The sequence below is a fragment of the Tympanuchus pallidicinctus genome, unplaced genomic scaffold, assembly GCF_026119805.1.
Source record: "Tympanuchus pallidicinctus isolate F22 unplaced genomic scaffold, pur_lepc_1.0 scaffold3, whole genome shotgun sequence".
Taxonomy (NCBI): Eukaryota; Metazoa; Chordata; class Aves; order Galliformes; family Phasianidae; genus Tympanuchus; species Tympanuchus pallidicinctus.
The window spans coordinates 17107738-17126882 of record NW_026294747.1 but is presented as its reverse complement, the minus strand read 5'-3'; the positions used below and the strand labels follow the sequence as shown (position 1 = coordinate 17126882).

At 40.1% G+C, this 19145-nt stretch overlaps 1 protein-coding gene across 7 annotated transcripts in view; it reads right to left on the bottom strand.

The window, feature by feature from the left end:
• The window catches only part of PPFIA1 (PTPRF interacting protein alpha 1), a 56699-nt gene extending 38212 nt beyond the window's left edge, over positions 1-18487 (bottom strand). For 4 of the 7 annotated variants that reach the window (XM_052693120.1, XM_052693122.1, XM_052693123.1 and 1 more), the window contains exons 1-2: positions 17373-18486; positions 15974-16237 (exon numbers count right to left, since the gene is read on the bottom strand). In XM_052693120.1, coding sequence (XP_052549080.1) covers positions 15974-16237 — 264 coding nt within the window. In that variant the 5' untranslated portion in view covers positions 17373-18486. Of the gene's footprint in view, positions 1-15973; positions 16238-17372 lie in introns of all 7 variants that reach the window. The other 3 variants (XM_052693125.1, XM_052693119.1, XM_052693121.1) reach the window with 1 other exon arrangement.
• Between the last annotated feature and the right edge of the window lie 658 nt (positions 18488-19145).

The window sequence follows — 19145 nt, the reverse complement described above, 5'->3', positions numbered from 1 at the left end:
AAATAAATATCCTCTGTTGTTTAGAACGCACTGGCCATGTAGTAAACTGAAATGCTTACTCAAGAAAGTAACTTTCCAAACCAAATATGACACTCTTACTGTCAGAAAAGAAAACTCAACAAAAAACTAAATTCAGTGGAAGTAACTTTGTTGTTGTTCAGTAATTCATTTTCTGGGTTTTGTCCACATATCCTCCACAGGTTTTTAAAACAATGGCATTTCTTCGTGAAGAAGAGTCTGTATTCTGGGCACAAGGTGAAAAGGAAAAGCTGCCAGCAAGACAGACGTGTGGAGCAAGATCTGGAACTTTTTTCTAAGACTCCTGCTGTGTTTGTAAGTAAAAGCAGTGGAGAATCTCATGTCTCAGCCCCGGCCTGGTGGGAGCACATCTGAGCCACAGCACAGAAAATACCAGCAAACAGCATTTGGGCAGGCATGACCCATGCCTAAAGAACGTAAGGACAAACACAGTGCCTGAGCGACCATCCTTCCAAAGCCACAGCTTTTGGGGGTGATGCAAAGTGTTCTTTTTCTATTTGGGTGTTTCTGTTCAAAGGTTTTCACTCCAGCAATTCATTCTCTGGTGACAGCAGCATCTCCGTGTGTGATGCCGTCGACCTTCCAGCGCACTTAGCTGAGAGGCAGCAAAAGCCCCTGCTGCATCGTATTCTTGTGCATTTCCCTCATTTCTCAGGACGAAGGGAAATGGCCTTAAGTCGCGCCAGGGTAAGTTTAGACTGGATATCAGGAAAAACTTCTTTACAGAAAGGGTTGTGAAGTACTGGAATAGGTTGCCCAGGGAGGTGGTTGAGTCACCATCCCTGGATGTGTTTAAAAACTGTTTGGATGTGGTGCTCAGGGACATGATTTAGCGAGGATTGTTAGGGCAGTTCGGTGAGGTCATGGCTGGACTTGATGATCTTTAAGGTCTTTTCCAACCTGAGCAACTCTACTGTATAAGAACTGAAGTAGCACCAGCTGATCTAGCTGTCAAGCCTGTAGAATTGTGATGTCTGATCTGATACTTGGCTACTTAAAAGACGATGGTGGTCCAGGAACATAACAGCTTTCAGGTAACAGATTTTCTTCACGTTTATTACGAGTATACTTTACAGGTTCCATGGATAGTAAACTGCAACCCACTAAATGCTACATGATAGGAAAGATGACACTAAAATTTAAAGAAACAGGTAATCCCTGTGAATCCGACAACAGAAGCTATACAGCAGGGACGCTCTTTCTATGGTAACTGCAGAGTACAGTAGGGTTGCTTGGGATTTGCTCAAACAAAAGAAATTTTTGCACAAAATACAAGTGCCTCTCTTAAGCAAATAAGAATTCAAGATTAAAGGTATGACTAGAAAACTTATTTTAAGGGTAAGAAGAAAAACTTTTAGCTTATCAAGAAAATATTATATATTAAAAACTATCTCCTGGCAATACAAGGATGAAGTTGCATCTTTAGGAACATCTCCACCCCAACTACGTGAGCAACATTTACCTGTTTAATCCTTAAATAGCATTCTGTTCTACTGTTAACATTCTGTTCTGTAATCTGCACATCAAGCAACCCACACAATTATCCAATATGCTGAGAATATAAGAACAGAGGAAAAAAAAAAACAAAAAAAACACCAAACAGGCCATCAGGGATGAGAAACCAAGGTAAATATGAGACAAGTTTCCATGGTGTTACTCATATTACATGTAATCCATGCTTATTCTAAATAGTGTGCGCACAGAAATGAGAAGCATCATAAATAAAACAAACAAATCAAACCTAAATACCTACACTTAACAGGATATTTAATAGTCAGCTCATTTTAAACCCAAGGGTTGTAGGTAGCAGCAGTAGTCAATACCCCAACATACCAGGTTTTAAAAGTACACATTCAATAAAACTTAACTGTTTAACAGAATCTGGAGGGGTCAAGTAACAGCAAGCAAGTTTTGTAGCTACTGACTCACACCAGTTTAGCTTTTTCAGCTGTCAGGATTATTAAATAATTCAAGAGCAGAGCTACAACTCAAAAGCACTTGCATGTTTTGATCATTAAATCCTGCCTTCCAAGAAAACACAGAAATCCAGGAGAAACAATAACCAATGTAAGCAGTGCTTTGTCTATCCAGTCTATCCAGCCCAATAAATCAGATTACTTTGAACCTTTCCAATATCTATGGCATGCCAGAAAGGGTAAAACAAAAATTAATCTAGAGTGTAAAAAAAATTAAAATTAAAAAATTTGTTTTTTGCTTTTCACCTAATGAAATTACTTTTCAGCAAGCACTGAACATAGATATGGTTATGTTGGACTCTTGAGTCTGAATTAAAATGTCTTTCACACTCAAACTGCCTTAGAAACATAGGTGAAGGTTTCTTTAATTGTAGCAACTTTCTCACATTCCAACCACTGACAATGAGACAGTTTAAAATGTTTAGTGTAATTTTGATCAGTCTACATTTTCATTGAATCAAAAGCCATTTTTCCCCTCTCTACCAAAAACTGTGCCACTACTTGAAAACACTAAAACAAGCACTGCACCCAGCTAATGAGTAGTTATTAAAAAACTTAATACATATTAAAGTTTAGCATCTTTTATCATTCCAGTTCTCTTTCAGTAGAATATTCTTGAACTTCACTTCTTGGATTGACCTTTCTGGGCTTTGTCATTAATGATGCTCCACTCCAAACATCCAATTATGTTTTAAAATGTTTACAGTTGTATAATTTTACTGCTCTGGAATGAAACACACTGCTCCCAGTCCACTTCAGAGCTGGAAGCTCTAGCGTTTGACAGAAAGCAATGTGCAAAAGAACTCTAACTCACAGTCAGTAAGTAGCAAACAGATGCCCAAGAACAAAACAGAAAAGTTCAGCGCAAAGCCAAATCTCTACAGCAATAAACAGGTTTCCAGTTACTGTCTTGACTGACCTGCTCTCCTTTACATGCAGCGTTCACTGAGCCTTAACTACAAAGCACTAAATCTGGATTTAGTTGCTAAGAACTTTCAGGAAGTGCTGCATATTGAAGTACAAGGAAACATAAATGAGGATGAACAATATTTGGTAGTTTTGCAACACAAATGCAGAATTAACAGGGAAAAAAAAAAAAAAAAAAAAAAGGGGGAAGGAAACACATCAGTTCCATGTTCTCATCTAAAGCTCCTCTTTCCCTTAATAATATTTCTGACAGACATTTCCTATTGGAGCATGGAAGCGTAGAAGTACTGAAATCCAAACATGGCAGAATCTTTGACCTCTTGAAACATCAGAGGTTCTCCTTTCACCACACTAATTAATACCCAAAGTTCACACACGCTCTTTGGAAAGAGAGCCTGTAAGCTCAAGCACACAAACTGCAGGTTGAAGGCAGGCAAACAGGAACCACCTACACTCAACTCATTAAATGCAGCCAACAGAAGCCATTTAAATATGCAAAATTATTACCATCTATGCTATCAAGTTTAATTTTCTCTAAATCATGCAAACCATCACTGTTATGCATATAAGGCTAAAGCAAAGCCCAGTTCAAAAACATATCTTGGTGCATCACTGGAAAGCCAACAATCACCGATTATACACATCATTTTACAGTGCAAAGTAGAACTGTAAGTAAGCCCTGGCAGCATTCTATTTTCTTCAGTGTTAAATGCACCCCTTTAAGTCTGCAAAATTCAGCAAGAAGAACATAACAGTGTTTAGCTTAGGTCTAATTTTGCAGTTTGCTATGATCCTTCCTGTACAACAACCAGCCTTGATATCACTGACAGATTAAGAATCTACGTTTTCTTCAAACTACTCTTTCATCTCTTCATCAATTTTAACAAATCACTGGCAGCATCTGTGGCCAAAGTATATGTGTTCAAAGTGTGGTGGATCACAGAGCCTACTTTCAGTTAACTCAGAGCAGGGAACACCTACTTTCAACTCAATCTTTTTAACAGAGATTTTTAAACTACTTTTACAACTATAGATGTGTATCTAAGATTCCATACTGAATCAGCAAACAACTATACCAAAACAATTCCACCCCATCCCCAAAGGCTTTTTCCAAATACTCAATACTTGTGGGGGGAATTCTGTCACTTGGGACTCAGCAGCATTCACTAAGAATTAACAAGAAAAAAAAAACTGAAGGCTAATTACAAACTCAAGTTGTAAGTTCTTCTCTTGTCTTGCAAAGTAGTTGCAAAACGCTGCTACTGAAACTACATTGTAAATCTTCAGAGTAAAGAAGTAAACAGCCAACATGCAGCAAGCACAGAGTATACAGAAGCTGTCCTCAAAAACTTAATATCTATTCACACACAAAGGTAGTGAGTCTATGGCCCATCCAGTTCCAATCTGCTGCCATGGGCAAGACTGCCACCCATCAGATGGGGCTGCTCAGGGCCTCATCCAACCTGGCCATGAGGCCCTTCAGAGATGGTGCATCCACAGCTGCTCTGGGCATCTGAGCCAGGGCCTCACTGCCCTCACAGTAAATGTACAAGATCAGGTGAATATTCATCAGGAAAGCTTCAGTCATCATGAAGGAGCAAGGCTTTTAAGCTCAGGGTGTGTTTGCCTACTTTGTACAAGCTGGTCAGTAGTCCTTTCCAATACTGTGCAAGCATCAATACTCATATTCCAAAATTATAATAGTTCACAAAAACACTTTGAAAAATATTTGGGAGATATCTGGAACAAATATGCCTTTCAGTTACAGTCTGAACTAGTGAATTTGAAGGGCCTCGCAGTGTGAATGATCATTTTCCTGCACCTCTGGTTTAGTCTATTTTCATTAGTAACTAATACAGTGAGTAGTAGGACAACTTCTTAGTTGTAGCTTTAGGCATCTCCATTTTTGGAGTCCATGTCAGTAAAAAACTTACCCACACCCATATCCACCATGGCAAATGGAGAATACAAGTTGTACTTAATTAAGAGGAAGAATCTTGCTTTACCAGTTCGACAAGATACAGGGCAAAACCAGTCTTCATATTTAATATGACATATAAGAGATTTCATTTAAGCTTTTCCTCTCCACAAAGAAGTTGGTCAAGATCTCCTGGGATGCTGCAGATGATTTCACAATGCACAGCACTCCTCAAAACTGTACAATCGCCGCAAAGTATCCGAGAACATTGAACAGAAGTTCAACACTGTTAGTGGGACTCTCCATTATGGAGACTGACTCCTACTAAACCTGTAACAAGTTTGTTGTAAACAACGCTGAGCTGTCAGTTTCCTTAGGCAAGAAAAAGATACCAACCCCAAGCATGCTGCACTCACAAGGAACACAACTCTTGCTCAGCTGACATTATATACTAAATTCCTTTGAGTTAAGAATTAAATATCATTTAATCCATAATCCTGAATTTCAGCATTTGAATCTTCACAGAAATAACAATTCACTTTTTTTTCCCAGAAATAGGCCCAGAATAAGATTCTTCATGCATGATTATTTCAGAGATGGCATCTCTCTGCTTGCAAAAACTGTAAGCAGCAGCTGAGGCTCTGCCCTGCCTTATTCCAGCCATTAATCTTGGCTCTAGTTGCCAGGTTTAGCTCTGGCCAGTAGTTGTAGAGTGTGTTTTTCACACTGTGTTAGAAGGGAGTGCTTGGGAATATCTGAATAAGGCTGGCCGAGCCACTCTCATTAAACAAGCATCAACACGAATTTCCCTTCGATGCTCTGATATATATTTATATACACACACAAATGAACTTTTCTTTTGCCAACTGATGAAAGTTCAGTTTTATAGTTTCAAACTTGTTTAAGCAAGTAATACTCCACGAAGACAGACAGATGCCTTCAGCACATAATTCAGCTCAACTGGCAGGCCCTTTACATTTTGTTTTTCTACTTCTTTGTATTCAATCACTCAGTTTACAAGCTAAGTGAATTTACTAGCTGAAGCTAAATACTCAAATCTGCAACATTGGGAATGAAAGCAATTAGATCATTCTATTAAAAAGTTTCCTTTTACGAACAAAAACTACTCTAAAACCTGTTCAAAGAGTATAATCTCATGTCTCAAAGTAGACATGTCTAATATTTAAAAACAAAAGCTTAACCCAGTAACAGATTGTCAACATTTGTTTTACGCTTACCTTAATGCTTTGTTGCTTGCTTGTTTTGACTGCACAAAGACATTCAAAACAAACAGTTCCATCAAATGTCATAACAATCACCTGAACCCAAAAAACATACTACCTCACAGAACGCATCCAAGGATACTGATCAACACTCAACAGCAAGGAACAAAAAAAAGGAGAAAAGAGGCACCTTAACATGCTGTGACCAGCAACAGATGCTGCAGCAAAACATGGATTGGTGAGGAGCCTGGCCTTCAAAGAGGAATAAGCTCCTGTTCCACAATGGGTTACAAATGAGGGAAAGATGATGCAGCCAGGAAACCATGAGGCCTTGTACTCTTTTGAGAGATAATACAAGCTTGGCCCATTTCTCCTCTACTACCTCCCAGGACAATTCTTTATAACCATTACACAGCATACAGAAAGTGTTACGCAGTCTCTGGAGACTACAGTTACAAGGAATCAGTTACACCAATTTAATTTATCAACATAAATCTACAGCCAGAGGAAAGGGCAGTTTCTTTGCTGCACGGCACTGAAAGCTAAAACCCTAAAAAGCTTTTTAATTCCCATTTTACAAGACCTAATCCCGCATTTCTTGAAACAAAGGCTCAGATTTAAGACAACAGTATTGTTGAACCACACCCTCTAATGACATTCCAAAAACTCTAGCTGCATGTTCTAAAAGAACTAGATGCACCTGCCCCATGTTCTTCGACACAAAGCTAACAAAGAATGCTACTGATCTTCAGAGCCCTACCCCCAACAACTGTACCAAAGTGCACAAAAAATATATTACTCTACAAAAACACTCACAGCAGTATCCCAAGGCATCCTTGAAATTATCTAAGCCAAACTTTAGTCATTCACCCAAAACTAACACAGCAAATACAGCCCTGGAGAGAGATACTAAATTTAAATGTTCCCCTAAAACATGCAGACACACATGAAGACCCCCAACCACATTTACCCATATATATGAGGTCTCAAAGACTGCCCTTCATGCACGCTCTGGTCTTCCAACCCTGGTCTCTAAGGTGAAGATTCATTCTCTGTATCCACACAGTTTAGATTATCTGAAAAATTCCTAATGCCAGAGGAAACTATTCACACAAAAGAATCCAAATTAAGTCTTTAAATGACCTTTGAATTACATCAAAACTCTATTAATGTGTTTCCAACTTACAATGCAAGAGGTAGCCCATGTCTTAAACCCCAGTAGAAGCAAGAGACTGAAGTGTGAGATGTCAGTCAGGACTTTTAATATGACATAATAGAGCCTTAAAGGATAATAAATTAGTAAGAATGCAGGTTCCCCTTGGGAGCAGTAAATCCACAAATCTTATTCATTCACAAACTACAGTGAACAGCACAGCTGTAGCAGAATTCAGATGTAAAAAAATACCACACTTCAAGTATTAGATATCCCATTTACGGGTAGAAGGGCAGAGAAAATGAGCTTAAACTATGACACTTGGCAACAGCAGATATGGCTACATGACTTTTGTGATGGGCATTTGAGAATCCACAAGTCAAACTCACAATTTAATCCTCACCATTGATCGAGTCAGATGTTCTTCCGAAAGAACACTGCAGAATTCCTTTTCTGCTCAATTTTGTTTCTGAAAACAGCTTAACATTTGCAGCTGGATTTTTTTTTTTTTTTTTAATTAAGCAGTTTGTGTTCAGCATTCAATAAAACAAACAAGCAACTCCACTTTCAGATCTTTCTCCCCCTTCCCAGTGGCTTATTATAGGATCCCACTTTAAATCCATACGTAGGTTTTAAAAGCCAGATCAAATTGGTTCTGTTTACTGAGATAACCAGTACCATTAAAATAACAGGAATTTACAATCCTCTGTACTGAATGAACCCTCTGCACATTAAAGAAAGTTTTACTGTTTACACAGAGGATTTGGGTAGCCTGAATTCCTTTTCAAGTCAGTCAAAATAAATACTATTTCTCATTACAGGAAGTTGTCAGCATTGAGAAGACAATGATTAAACTTCACTAGTGCCAGGATTCAGCTGCATTTGTAGTTACACCTTTCAGCCACACAGCCAGCTAAAGTCTGTACAAACTGACACAAAAAATTCTTTGTTTCGACTGCACCTCCTGAAAAATTTTGTCTTGGTTTTAAACTGTGAAAATTCATCAGCAATCTATGCTTGTATAATGAGATCCTTATACTGCGTGCTGGTCAGTGAATCTGAGGTACAAAACAGGCTGCCCAGAGAGATTGTGGATGCCCCATCCCCGGAGATGTTCAAAGCCAGATTGGAGAGGGCCCTGGGCAGCCTGGTCTAGTATTAAATGGGGAGGTTGGTGGCTCTGAATGTGGGAGGGGGGTTGGAGATCCCTGATCCTTGAGGTCCCTTCCAAACCAGGCCATTCTGTGCGATTCGGTGTGAGGTAAGGAAAAACAAACATTTCTTTCTAGAGTAAAAAGTTTGTTAGCACATCTTCTTGTCATGTTGTCATGCACATCTTCTACTCACTTTCATCAGATGTTCTATCCTGTAGCTCTTTTCAAGAAAAAAGTTGTTTCCAAATGCAATGTTTCTCTACAAGACATTTAAATTGCACAAGACTGAACTTAGCATCGATTTACAAAGGGGAAACAAGATCATTAAAAAACAAGCAGAAATTTCTAGATGAGTAGACGACAAATGGAATTGGGTAACAAACTATACCACACGCTAGCAACAGAGGGTAAGGTATGGCACAGCACGAGCACACCCAACAGTTGCTCTGCTACAGAAAAGAATTAAAGGCTGCGGAAAATGGAAAACACTTCGGGCTTTTTTCCAAGAGGACTTTTTCCCCTGTTTCTTCTTAACAAAACTAGACAGAGAGACATTCTATTGAAATTTTCAAGCTTTTTGCCACATGGCATTTGTTTAAAATCTGTCCTGAAGATATGTGACAATGCCTAATACTGGGAGCATAAGGACCTTTTCATCACGGCACCTTGAAGCACTTTGCAGACATTCTAAAGCCAAATACTATTTCTAAACATCCATAAAACAGAAGAACTACAGGAAAAGATATCTTGACTGTTCTTATTCGTTTGCTCCCAAGAAAGTCCCAGTGTATTTCAAACACAACCAAAATTATATTCCAGTTAAAATTTTCACTACCACCCTCAAAAACCATTTCCTGAGCAGACACGAGCATAAACACGAGCATAGTTCAAGGCTAGCCACTGTAGAATAGCAGAAGAGAAGATTAAGTCATAAAGCTTCTCTTCTTGAAAACATTACAGCTTTAGCCACTTTAAGAACAGGCCCCAGAGCCTTGGTACAACAGCCAGAAGGAGCCAACTTGCAGTAGAGCTTACAATGAAACCCAAGATAAAGTCCAAAACAGACAGAGGTCAGGGGCAAAAGACTGGTCACATTAGTTTATGAAGGATCTGAAGGAAAATAACATCAAAATCAACCAGAGCAGAACTTTTAAGGATTATTGTAATCACAGTCTCCCCTCCAGTTCTGAATAAATGAACAGAAGAACAAGCTCCTCGAATGACCTACAGATACATACTCATCTCACTATTAAAATTATCCAGAACTTACAAAATGTAGCAACAGATTTAGCAGTTAGATGGTTTGCATCTTCAGATGTGTGAGACTAAACGATACTAGGTGTTGTCATGTATTAGAAAATGTTTCTAATAATTTCTTGTATGTATGAATCTCCCAACAGTTTGTATGCATTTCTGTGAAAAAAATGTCTAATAAGGGAAAAACTCCACTCAATAGCAAAAATTTCTCAGCCTGGAGAATGCAAAAACATTTTTCCTGGCAAGCACCTCAACACATTTCCTCACTTGCATCTGGAGACTACATAGACAAACTGAGGGGAAAAAAAAGCACTTAGAAAGCTATGAACACTCAGATTACCCAAAACACAGAATCTAAATATTTCTCCTCTATCTAATTGTGGATTGAGATTCATACATACAAGAAATTATTAGAAACACTTTCTAATACTAACAGTGTCATTTAGTCTCACACATCTGAAGATGCAAACCATCTTAACTGCTAAAGCAGCCTACGTAAAGACACCTGACATACACCTCTAAAGGAAGAAAACACAAGTGCAAAATTAAGAGGAAGAGAGATGTATGTTAACTGAGTTCTTGGATGAAGGGCTAAGCTGAGAATTACAACATTACTGATGGACAGCTAGTAAGTTCTCTCCAAAGATTTAAGTTCTCTGAGAGCACTTAACTATATGTGATCTACATACTGACCTCAGTTCTTATGCTATGTTCTGGAAGATATTTTCTTATTTTTAATCTGGTGTTATCGCATCATGCACACTGAATACTTACCAAGCATAACTGAGTAAAAGTCAGATGTGGAGTGTTTATTATCTGCAGTCTTTTGATGATTACTCTATAAGCACCTGACGTTAAGTTTCCACAAGGCCATTAACTTAAAATGCAAGCATACAAACAAAGCTATAGTCTTAACTTCAAATCCTACAGCGTCAATAAACGTAACATTCACATCTCCCAAATACGTATCAGAATGGAGAAACTTAACATAGATTGCTCTGTGGTTTTAATCACTAAGAACTCCTAAGAGTAAAAAACCAAAACAAAAGAAAAAACAACAAAAAAAACCAAACATGCTTATTTGTTATTATCTTAAAAGAAAGCCAAGGGCTTCTTTTTCTTTTTTAATACTCTAGAGAGAAACTGGAAATAAGTAGCCACACTAAGCCCCCAAGTCTTGGAGCTATCATCTTAAAAGAAGTTTTGAGGTATACACTTAAAAAGCAGAGAAAAAGCAGGAGGGCTAGCAGATGAAAAATTCTCTATTTTCAGAATACCAAAGCAAACACTACTTGTTGTACAGGTGGCTACATGAAAATTAGCATAAGTGAACATATATATGCAAAGTTTACCTTGTCCTAAATACACTACATGTTTTATGAACTGCTTGCTTTGGTTACAGCTCTTCTCACTCAAGCTTATACGTGGTCTGTTGGTCAGCCTGCAAGTTTGATGACAGCACATCATAAGTTAATAGACCCATTTTCAGATATTTGCACACTGACTGAAGAGTGAGAAAAATAATCACTGCCTCATTTTTCAGAGCTACATCCATAAATCACCAATAAAAACAAACAAAAAAGCATTTTTACTTAGTCACCAGTACATCCTTCTGCTCATCAACCAAAGAAAAAAAAAAACAAAAAACAGTAGCTTTCGACTATTAATTTTATTAAAGGGATTGATAGAACATCATAAGAGCATAGTTTCAGTGAACTTGCACAAATACATTTAAATGAAAAACTGAGAAGCCAGAACAAACGCTAGGGGTCTGGTCCTGAACATATGCCTTTTGGACACAAGCTGTCTCTTTCTGTGCCTTGTAATGAAAAAACATTAGGGAAGCTGAGATTTATTGTTATAGTCAGTGAAGAATTCTAAACGTTAACCCATACCTCCATCTGACTTAAGCTACATGGATGAAGACGATCCAGTAGTTTACTAACAGCAACTGCCAAGCAAAACTCAGCAGCTGAACATAAACAGGAATAAAATTACACTTGTCTGAAAAAGCAACTGAAAGACTCACGTTCATCTCTGCTGTCACAGTGCTGGGTGAGAAATGGAGGCTATGCCTGTGTGACACACAGCTGCACAACTGAAACCTTTTAGATCTCTATCAATCCTGAGTAGACTGCTGAGACTAATGGCTTTTACTCAGAAGCCAGAATTGCATCTTGCTGAAGTAACAACAGGCTACGTCACCTCAAGGCTGAGTAGTTGTGAATACCGTAAATGAAGCTGCACTTAAAACGCTCAGGAAATTTCAGCTACTGCAAAGTTTGGCAAACCCTTCAATTAATGTACTTTCCGCAGCCATGTTCTTCATATCTACGCACAATTCAAGACCTCAGTTCTCCGTCTATGACATCCTGTATTATTTAAAACTCGCCTGGAGGAAATCCAAATAACACCATTAATAAAACGACAGCTAAATCCATAAATTCACCATTACTAAACAACACCAGGGCAGTCTTCAGACTAAAAGTTTAGATATTTCTTGCATGCGAGACAATCCGTTTCTCAGACTAAGAAAAATCATTATATAGAGACAGATCTGAATTTAACTGAGCATAAGTATAAATAGATTTACTTTTTTTTTTTTAATAGAAGCATGTAGCAGTGATAAAACATTTACTATTAAATAGAACGCAACTAAAGATGACCTAGTGGGGATTTGCTTTAAATTAAGATAAGGCAGGCATCCTAGTAAAGCTGAAGCCAAACCAAAACTGCAGGCAGCTTTTTCCATATTTAATTCCATGTTACAGTAAGCATTCTTACTTTTATACACACACACACAGAGCCTCCAACAGAAAATTCGCATCTGTCCCTAATCTATGCCCCCTTACATACAGAATTTCTGAATGCAGAACAGAACCACATGACAAACAAAAGAAGTACCTTTCATTTACAAGCTGCTTTGCACAGCTCATGTTATGATACATTTCAGACTAAAAAGTAATCACTGTAAGATGAAGGTGGATCTCAGTAAGAGTATTGCTTTATCACAACAGCACAGCATTTGTTCATTAGCGCTCAAAGTTCTGCAACATATATAATTATCCTGACAATGCTGTGAATTCATCCACTGTACATTTACCTGTGCTAGCTATGAGTCCATAAATTAAATGGCAGTCTTCTCTATCCAAAACAAGCCCAATGCTGGCATTTACAGAAACATCCACACACAATTCTACCAACAAACTGAAGCCCAGTCTGTCACATCTCAACACCACAACTGGCAGGCACCTGGAACTTATCAACCTTACATTCAAAACATTAGTCTGAAACGCACAACAGTCCTATGCATTTCTCAGATTAATTTACAAGTTTTAAGCATGCTTATCTTAAAATATGTAGAAAACACACTGGAAGTACAAAAAGGGCAAGGAAATAACAGAGTCAGCTATTCATCTGACCATAATTATATCATAACTGAATGCGTTTACACTGAAAAGACAAGTTATTTAACTTCTCAGAGTAAAAAGTGCATTTTCATTATTTCTGTGAAGAATACAAGGAAGAACAAAAATGGTTTTGAATTCTTGCCTGGCAATTTGATTTCATCCAATTCATATTCCAAGGTCAGAGTAAATTTTAACCAAGGTAAGAGATAATGCCCAGGAAAAAAAAACATTGCTAAATTAAACAGAAACCAGTTACTTTATCAAGGCAATGCTGACAAATTTTGCTTTAAACTGTTCATACAAGAAAGGCTTGTCAATTTTAGAAGTGAACGTAACAAAGCACACCCATAACGAATGCTCTTCTCTTTGTGAACTGGAGAACCACAACAAAAGTCTTCCTACTCTAAATAGCTGCTCTGATTTTATGAGAATTGCAACAGATGCCCATCATACAACAAGCTCATTAGAAGAGTCTCTTTCTCCAACGTTTTAGAGAAGGGAAAAATCACTGCAGCAGAATGAACTGTAATTATTTTTATAACTTACAAAGATGTTCAAGTACACAAGTACTTGCCATTTCGTAGCTACCTACACAGAGATACAGGCTCCTTTACTATACTACAGAAACTCAATGAACGCAGGGAATTCAGAGCAGCAACGTCAATAGAGATAGAGTGCCTTCATACCAAAACCAGAAAAGTTCTGGTGCAGAAGCAATCTGCCATCCTACCCCTTACACACAAGAAGTTTCCATCAATCATCAGAATGGTCTAACTGGTCGATTCAGCTAAAAACATAAACGATAAAGTGCACCTACAAACAAGTCAATTCAACACTCCTGAGGATAAAGTGCCCCAGAATCAACTACAAAGACTAGCTGCACGTACACACTAGGCCAGGGGAGAAATAATACATTGTTAGATGTTGACTCGGTGATTCACACCATCATACTGCTGTTTGCACAACCACTCAAACTGATCCTCACATCTTTCTACTTAACTGAAAACATCTACTCTGATTAAAAATACTTAAAAGAAAAAAATAGCACCACCAAGTAGCCCTTTTTTTTTTTCCCTGAAAAAAAAAAAAAAAAAAAAAAATGTAATGCATCTGTCAGTAAAGTTATCCTGCTTCTACCCCTACTTGAAATCCACAGTTGAACAATGGGTTGTTTGAGACAGCAGTTCAAAAGAATGTTCAGCTTGAAATAATTAACAAAAAAGTTTGACTAGTTCCAAATACCGGAGCCAGCAGAAAGTTTTTCTACTGAACACTTAACAGAATTTAAATTAGAATTTTGTCAGAAATTTACTAATCCGAAGTAACCAATTGCCATACTAACAACAAGGGTTTGTCAAACACAGAAGACTCTTCTGATGCGCAGCAAGAATGAGTTACTTTGTGAATGCAACTTTTGAAAGCAGCACCAATTCTCACTTTCCACTACCATCTGAGCTTAAGCATGACTCAAGACAGGAGCAGTACAGTTTCACACCATGACAACGTTATTTTCCAACAGAAAATCTACAAAACTCCATTCTTGCATTGTATTTATATAATGTTGCAATTGAACCACAAGACTTGCTTCCCCACTGAACTCATGTGAAAGCATACAAGTGTGACACACATGAAACTGGGAACTGTTGAGCTGCCTGAATCTTTCATAAAAGTTTAGAAAAAAATCTTTACACGCTGGTAGCTCACAAGATTTAAGAAGGAAGATGAGAATGAAAAAGGTAAGCCATAATGCAGCTTAGAGAGCTTTGGTGATTCCGCTCAGCCACAAATTCAAGTGTAACAGTTTACAGATCATACAATTGGTTAATGGCACCTGTTAATGCACCTGGAAGAGCAGCTAAAGAGAAGCCACAATTATTACAATAAAAAGCAACAGAAAAACAAAGAATGATTTTTGCCTGCAGTACATGATTTAACACAGGAAGCAGCAAAGGTTGGAAAATTCTCCTTTCTGATTTCCATCATAACACTGTAATCCAACTACATTCACATTTATTACTTCTTAGTTTCTGTCCCCGATTAATTTCCAGTATTATTTAACGTATCAACAGTCATACAGTGGAAATAGGAGAGTTTGAAACCACTGCTTTAAACAGTATGAACAGTAACCACAGTATTTAGGAACATATAAATACTTGTAATAATTTACATGTTTTCTTGTAATAAGACATGCAAGCCCAACATCACCATGACAAACTGACAAACTCAGGACAACAACCAAGCAGGCTAGAAAGTACAAGGCTGTCAATAGTTAACTGACAACTGAAAGTGGTCTCTGCTTTGCCTACAATCAAAAGCTTTCCAGCATGTTCAAAGTTCAGTTGGTTTTGATTTTATTTATTAAGACTGGAATGGAGTAACTAAGAACAGAGAAGATCTGTAGACATCTATGAACTCTCTTAACTGCACACTACTGCTCTATACAATATGTTAAGTACTACAGCCTATATGTGGGCAGATTGCATCCTCCAGAAGTCAATTTTAATTCAAGTCTGTAACAGTATCAGAACAGCCTGTGTCATTCCCCCAAATGGTCTATACATATTTCTTAGGCACACAGATGAATTAGGCAGTAAGAAACACTAATACAATGGTGACAGAAAAAAGTCCACCAGGTTCTATTAAACAAAGCAATGCAGAAACAACCTCATACTCCTGAGCCAAAGAAGTGCCAGAAACAGGGAAGGCATGCTAGAGGGAAGGGGCTGATGTTCTCTACTCGCCTTGCTTTTCTGTCTTTCTCAAAGTGAACAAGCACCAACAAATACTTCAGGAAAGTATTAAGTTGGATTGATCTTTCCCTACGATAAGCTGTTCAGTAAATTAAATATACAAGACAACAATAAAAACAACAAAGATAAGTTATCAGAAAACAGCTTCCTTTCAAAACGTCCATACCTGTGGAAGTGCAGTATTGAGCTGTCTCTGCAAGGAATCTCTTTCATGACCAACTTCATGCAGCTTGCCCTGGGTCAATGCTAGCGTCTCCTGAGTTTCTCTTAGTGTTTCCAGAAGGCGATCCCTTTCTTCCAACATGGATACCATTAACTGCTCAAAATGGGAATCAGCATCTGACTGTAATGGGGAACCTGAACCATGGCCTCCATTTCCCCCAGAGGGAATCTCTGCCTCGCTGATGGTTGGCATCACCTCACACATCATCTTGAAACAAAACAAGACAAAACAAAGACAGTACATTTAAGTCAAACAAATCTAAACAGGATAAGCAAAGGGACTTTGGATACTATCCATAGTATCAGCTTAGGTCTCTCAATGATAGCATCAGCAACAGTTGCCAACACCTTAGTGTTTGCCACTATTTCATTAAGATTGTGGGTGAAAAGGTAGACAATCAATTTAATCAAGGCATCACTCCATAATGAGAATCCTGTGACATCTTGCAAAACCAGATTTTTTACAGCTGCTTTTTAAGCTATGATCTCATTTTAATGGACTTATATTTTTGTTAAGAGCAAACTGCCACTGAGATCTTTAAAAAACAAAGATAAGGCATGCAACAAGCCACCAAAAATTATATACTTAAACCAGTTACTGATTACACTGCATATTTTGAGAATCATTATATGCTTCTTCCAAGTCTTCAAACATATAAAGATAATATCTAAAATAGTACTCTGAACTTATGCTGCTGTCTTGCAGAAACTCACTGCTAATGTGATGCATATAAACTAGAGGCAAATCCACATAGTCCAAATTCAGAACATAATAACATAAAAAAAGATAAAAAGAAAAATGGATTACAAAGTAGTAGCAGCTGTCATTGCGAATAAACGTAAATGAGGTTTACCTTTAAAAAAGGTAAATGAACATAAAGGTAAAAGTAATTGAAAATAATTCAAGGCAGAGTATGAATACAATTAATTAGGCAAATGTAAGTACTTTACTACAGTCAAACTGAAAGGACTTTTAGGAGACCTAACAGATCACGAATGGCTATGATAACAAGCGTTTTAAAAACTTGGAAAAACATACAAATATTTACAAACGATTAATTGCACTCTTTCACTGAACCACTTAAGGCTTCTGAAGTTCTTTAGACAGCCTCTTTCAACATCAGAGATCTGTAACACTTACAAAATGGTTCGCTCAGTTATCAGTTGTTCTCAGCATTAAGCTCCACGTTCATTTTAATGAAAAACTAAACTTATTCAGAGGCTTTTAACGAGGTTATACTTCTGAGTCTGCTGAAAGCTTCTGAATACCCTTAAGTGCTCTGCAACATCTTGGTGTATGATTACCGCAAGCCCTATACTTTCAACACTACTACATTATTTACCTTGCTCAATAAAATAAAAAGGCTTGGAAAACGGGCTCCAGGTTTCCAGCAGTACCGGTTCTTCTGTTTTTAGTAGTTTTTTCTTATCCTCCAAAATCTTGTGGATTGCAAAGCATCCATTCAGCTTCAGTCCAACATCTGCTTAGCTGAAACACCCCGTGTATGTGAAAACAAATAAAACTGCCCAATAAAGAGCAGCTCCAATAAAAAGCAGCAGCAACTCCAGCTAACTAGCCAAGTCCCCAGCACAGAAGAATGTGAGAATTAACCTCCAGTCTATTGTTGGCCCATAGGTCCTGCAACAGCTGGGATGGAGGAATCATGTGCAGAGAGAAAAACAACGTAGTCCAACGCTCTGGTGCAAAAGCTTCAACAGTTCATGGCTCGGAAATCCCACTCAGGTCACAATCGCATTATTAAACAGAATACGGGCAGCATGGGAAAACGGCTCGAGTTTTATCGCGAGGGATTTGGAAAAGCCTCCTTCCTTTTCTCTTCTGCGAATTCCAACAGGAGGCTCACCTTTCAGTTTCCTGGGTCTCCGTCCAAACATTTATAATCCCAGCAGCGAGGAGCCGATATCGGGTCGGAAAACGCGGGGAAGGGAGACCCGTCACTGCAAAGCCTTCTTCAGCCCTCAGCCTTCCACCCGACGCGAAGCCGAAAGCTGAGGCAGCTCCCGGCCGGCTCGGGCCCCGAGGAGGAACGGGGGAATGCGACCGTGAGGGCCTCGCCGCTCCTCTCCCCAGCAGCAGCCGGCCAAACAAAGATGCCGAGCGAACAGACGGAGCCTTCTGCCCCGCGCCGGGCCGCGCCTCTCTCCCCGCTGAAGGTCCTCAACCCCGAGCCCGCCCACGGAGGCTCCGGTGCCGCGAGATCCAAACGAGCCCCCCTCTCCAGGCCCTACCGAGCGGTCCCTCCGAGCCGGGCCCGGCTCCGCCCGCCACCGCCGCCACCGCCGCCTCCACGTCCGTGGCGGCCGATAAGCGGCCGGCCGAGGCCGGGCAGGGTGCCTCCACGACCCGCGGCGCGGTCCGGAGGAGCAGTGAAGGTCCTGCACTCTCAGAAAGCCCGGATCGCTGCCGGCCGGCCCGCAGCTCTGCGCCGCGCCAGCCCCGAGCGCCGCCGCCGCCTCCGCGCCGCCGCCACCCGCGTCTCCCGGCGCCCTCTGCGGCTCGTGCATAAATCAATGTGGGGCCCACAATGCACCGCGACAGGTCGGCGCGCGGCCCGCCTTCCTCTCCGCCCCCGGCTGTGGCCTCGCTGCAGCGGGTCGGGTCCGGCTCGGCTTCCAGCCCTTCTCTCCCGGGTCCCGGAGTTCGAGTCCTGTTTCCCCGCGCGCCCTTCCCTACCCCTGCAAGCGACGCTCCCGCCGCTCACGGCTACCCGCCCGAAAGGAGGGCTGCCCCGTCTTGGCGGCAGCGCCCTGGGACGGGAGGCGTGCTCGCGGAACAACGGGGAGGACCGGAGTCGCTGCCAGCGCCCCGAGTGGCCCCGTCACCGCAGCGACGGCCGGAGCGGCGTTCCCTCAGAGGCCCGGCGTGTCGCGGCACGGCCCTGCTAGGCGGGTCTGCCCGCTGCTTTGCAGCAGGCTGCCGGCACGGCCTCGGAGTCGGCGTCTCGGCCTGCTCCCTGCCCTCAGTCCGCCCCCTCGCCTCGGCCTGCTGTTTGCGACCTGCGCGCTTTCAGCGAGCCTTAAACATTTGCGAGGTGGAGCGGCGTGTTTAGGTCTTTAACCTCGTAGAGCTGTGAGGCAGTGATTTTCTCCTGTGA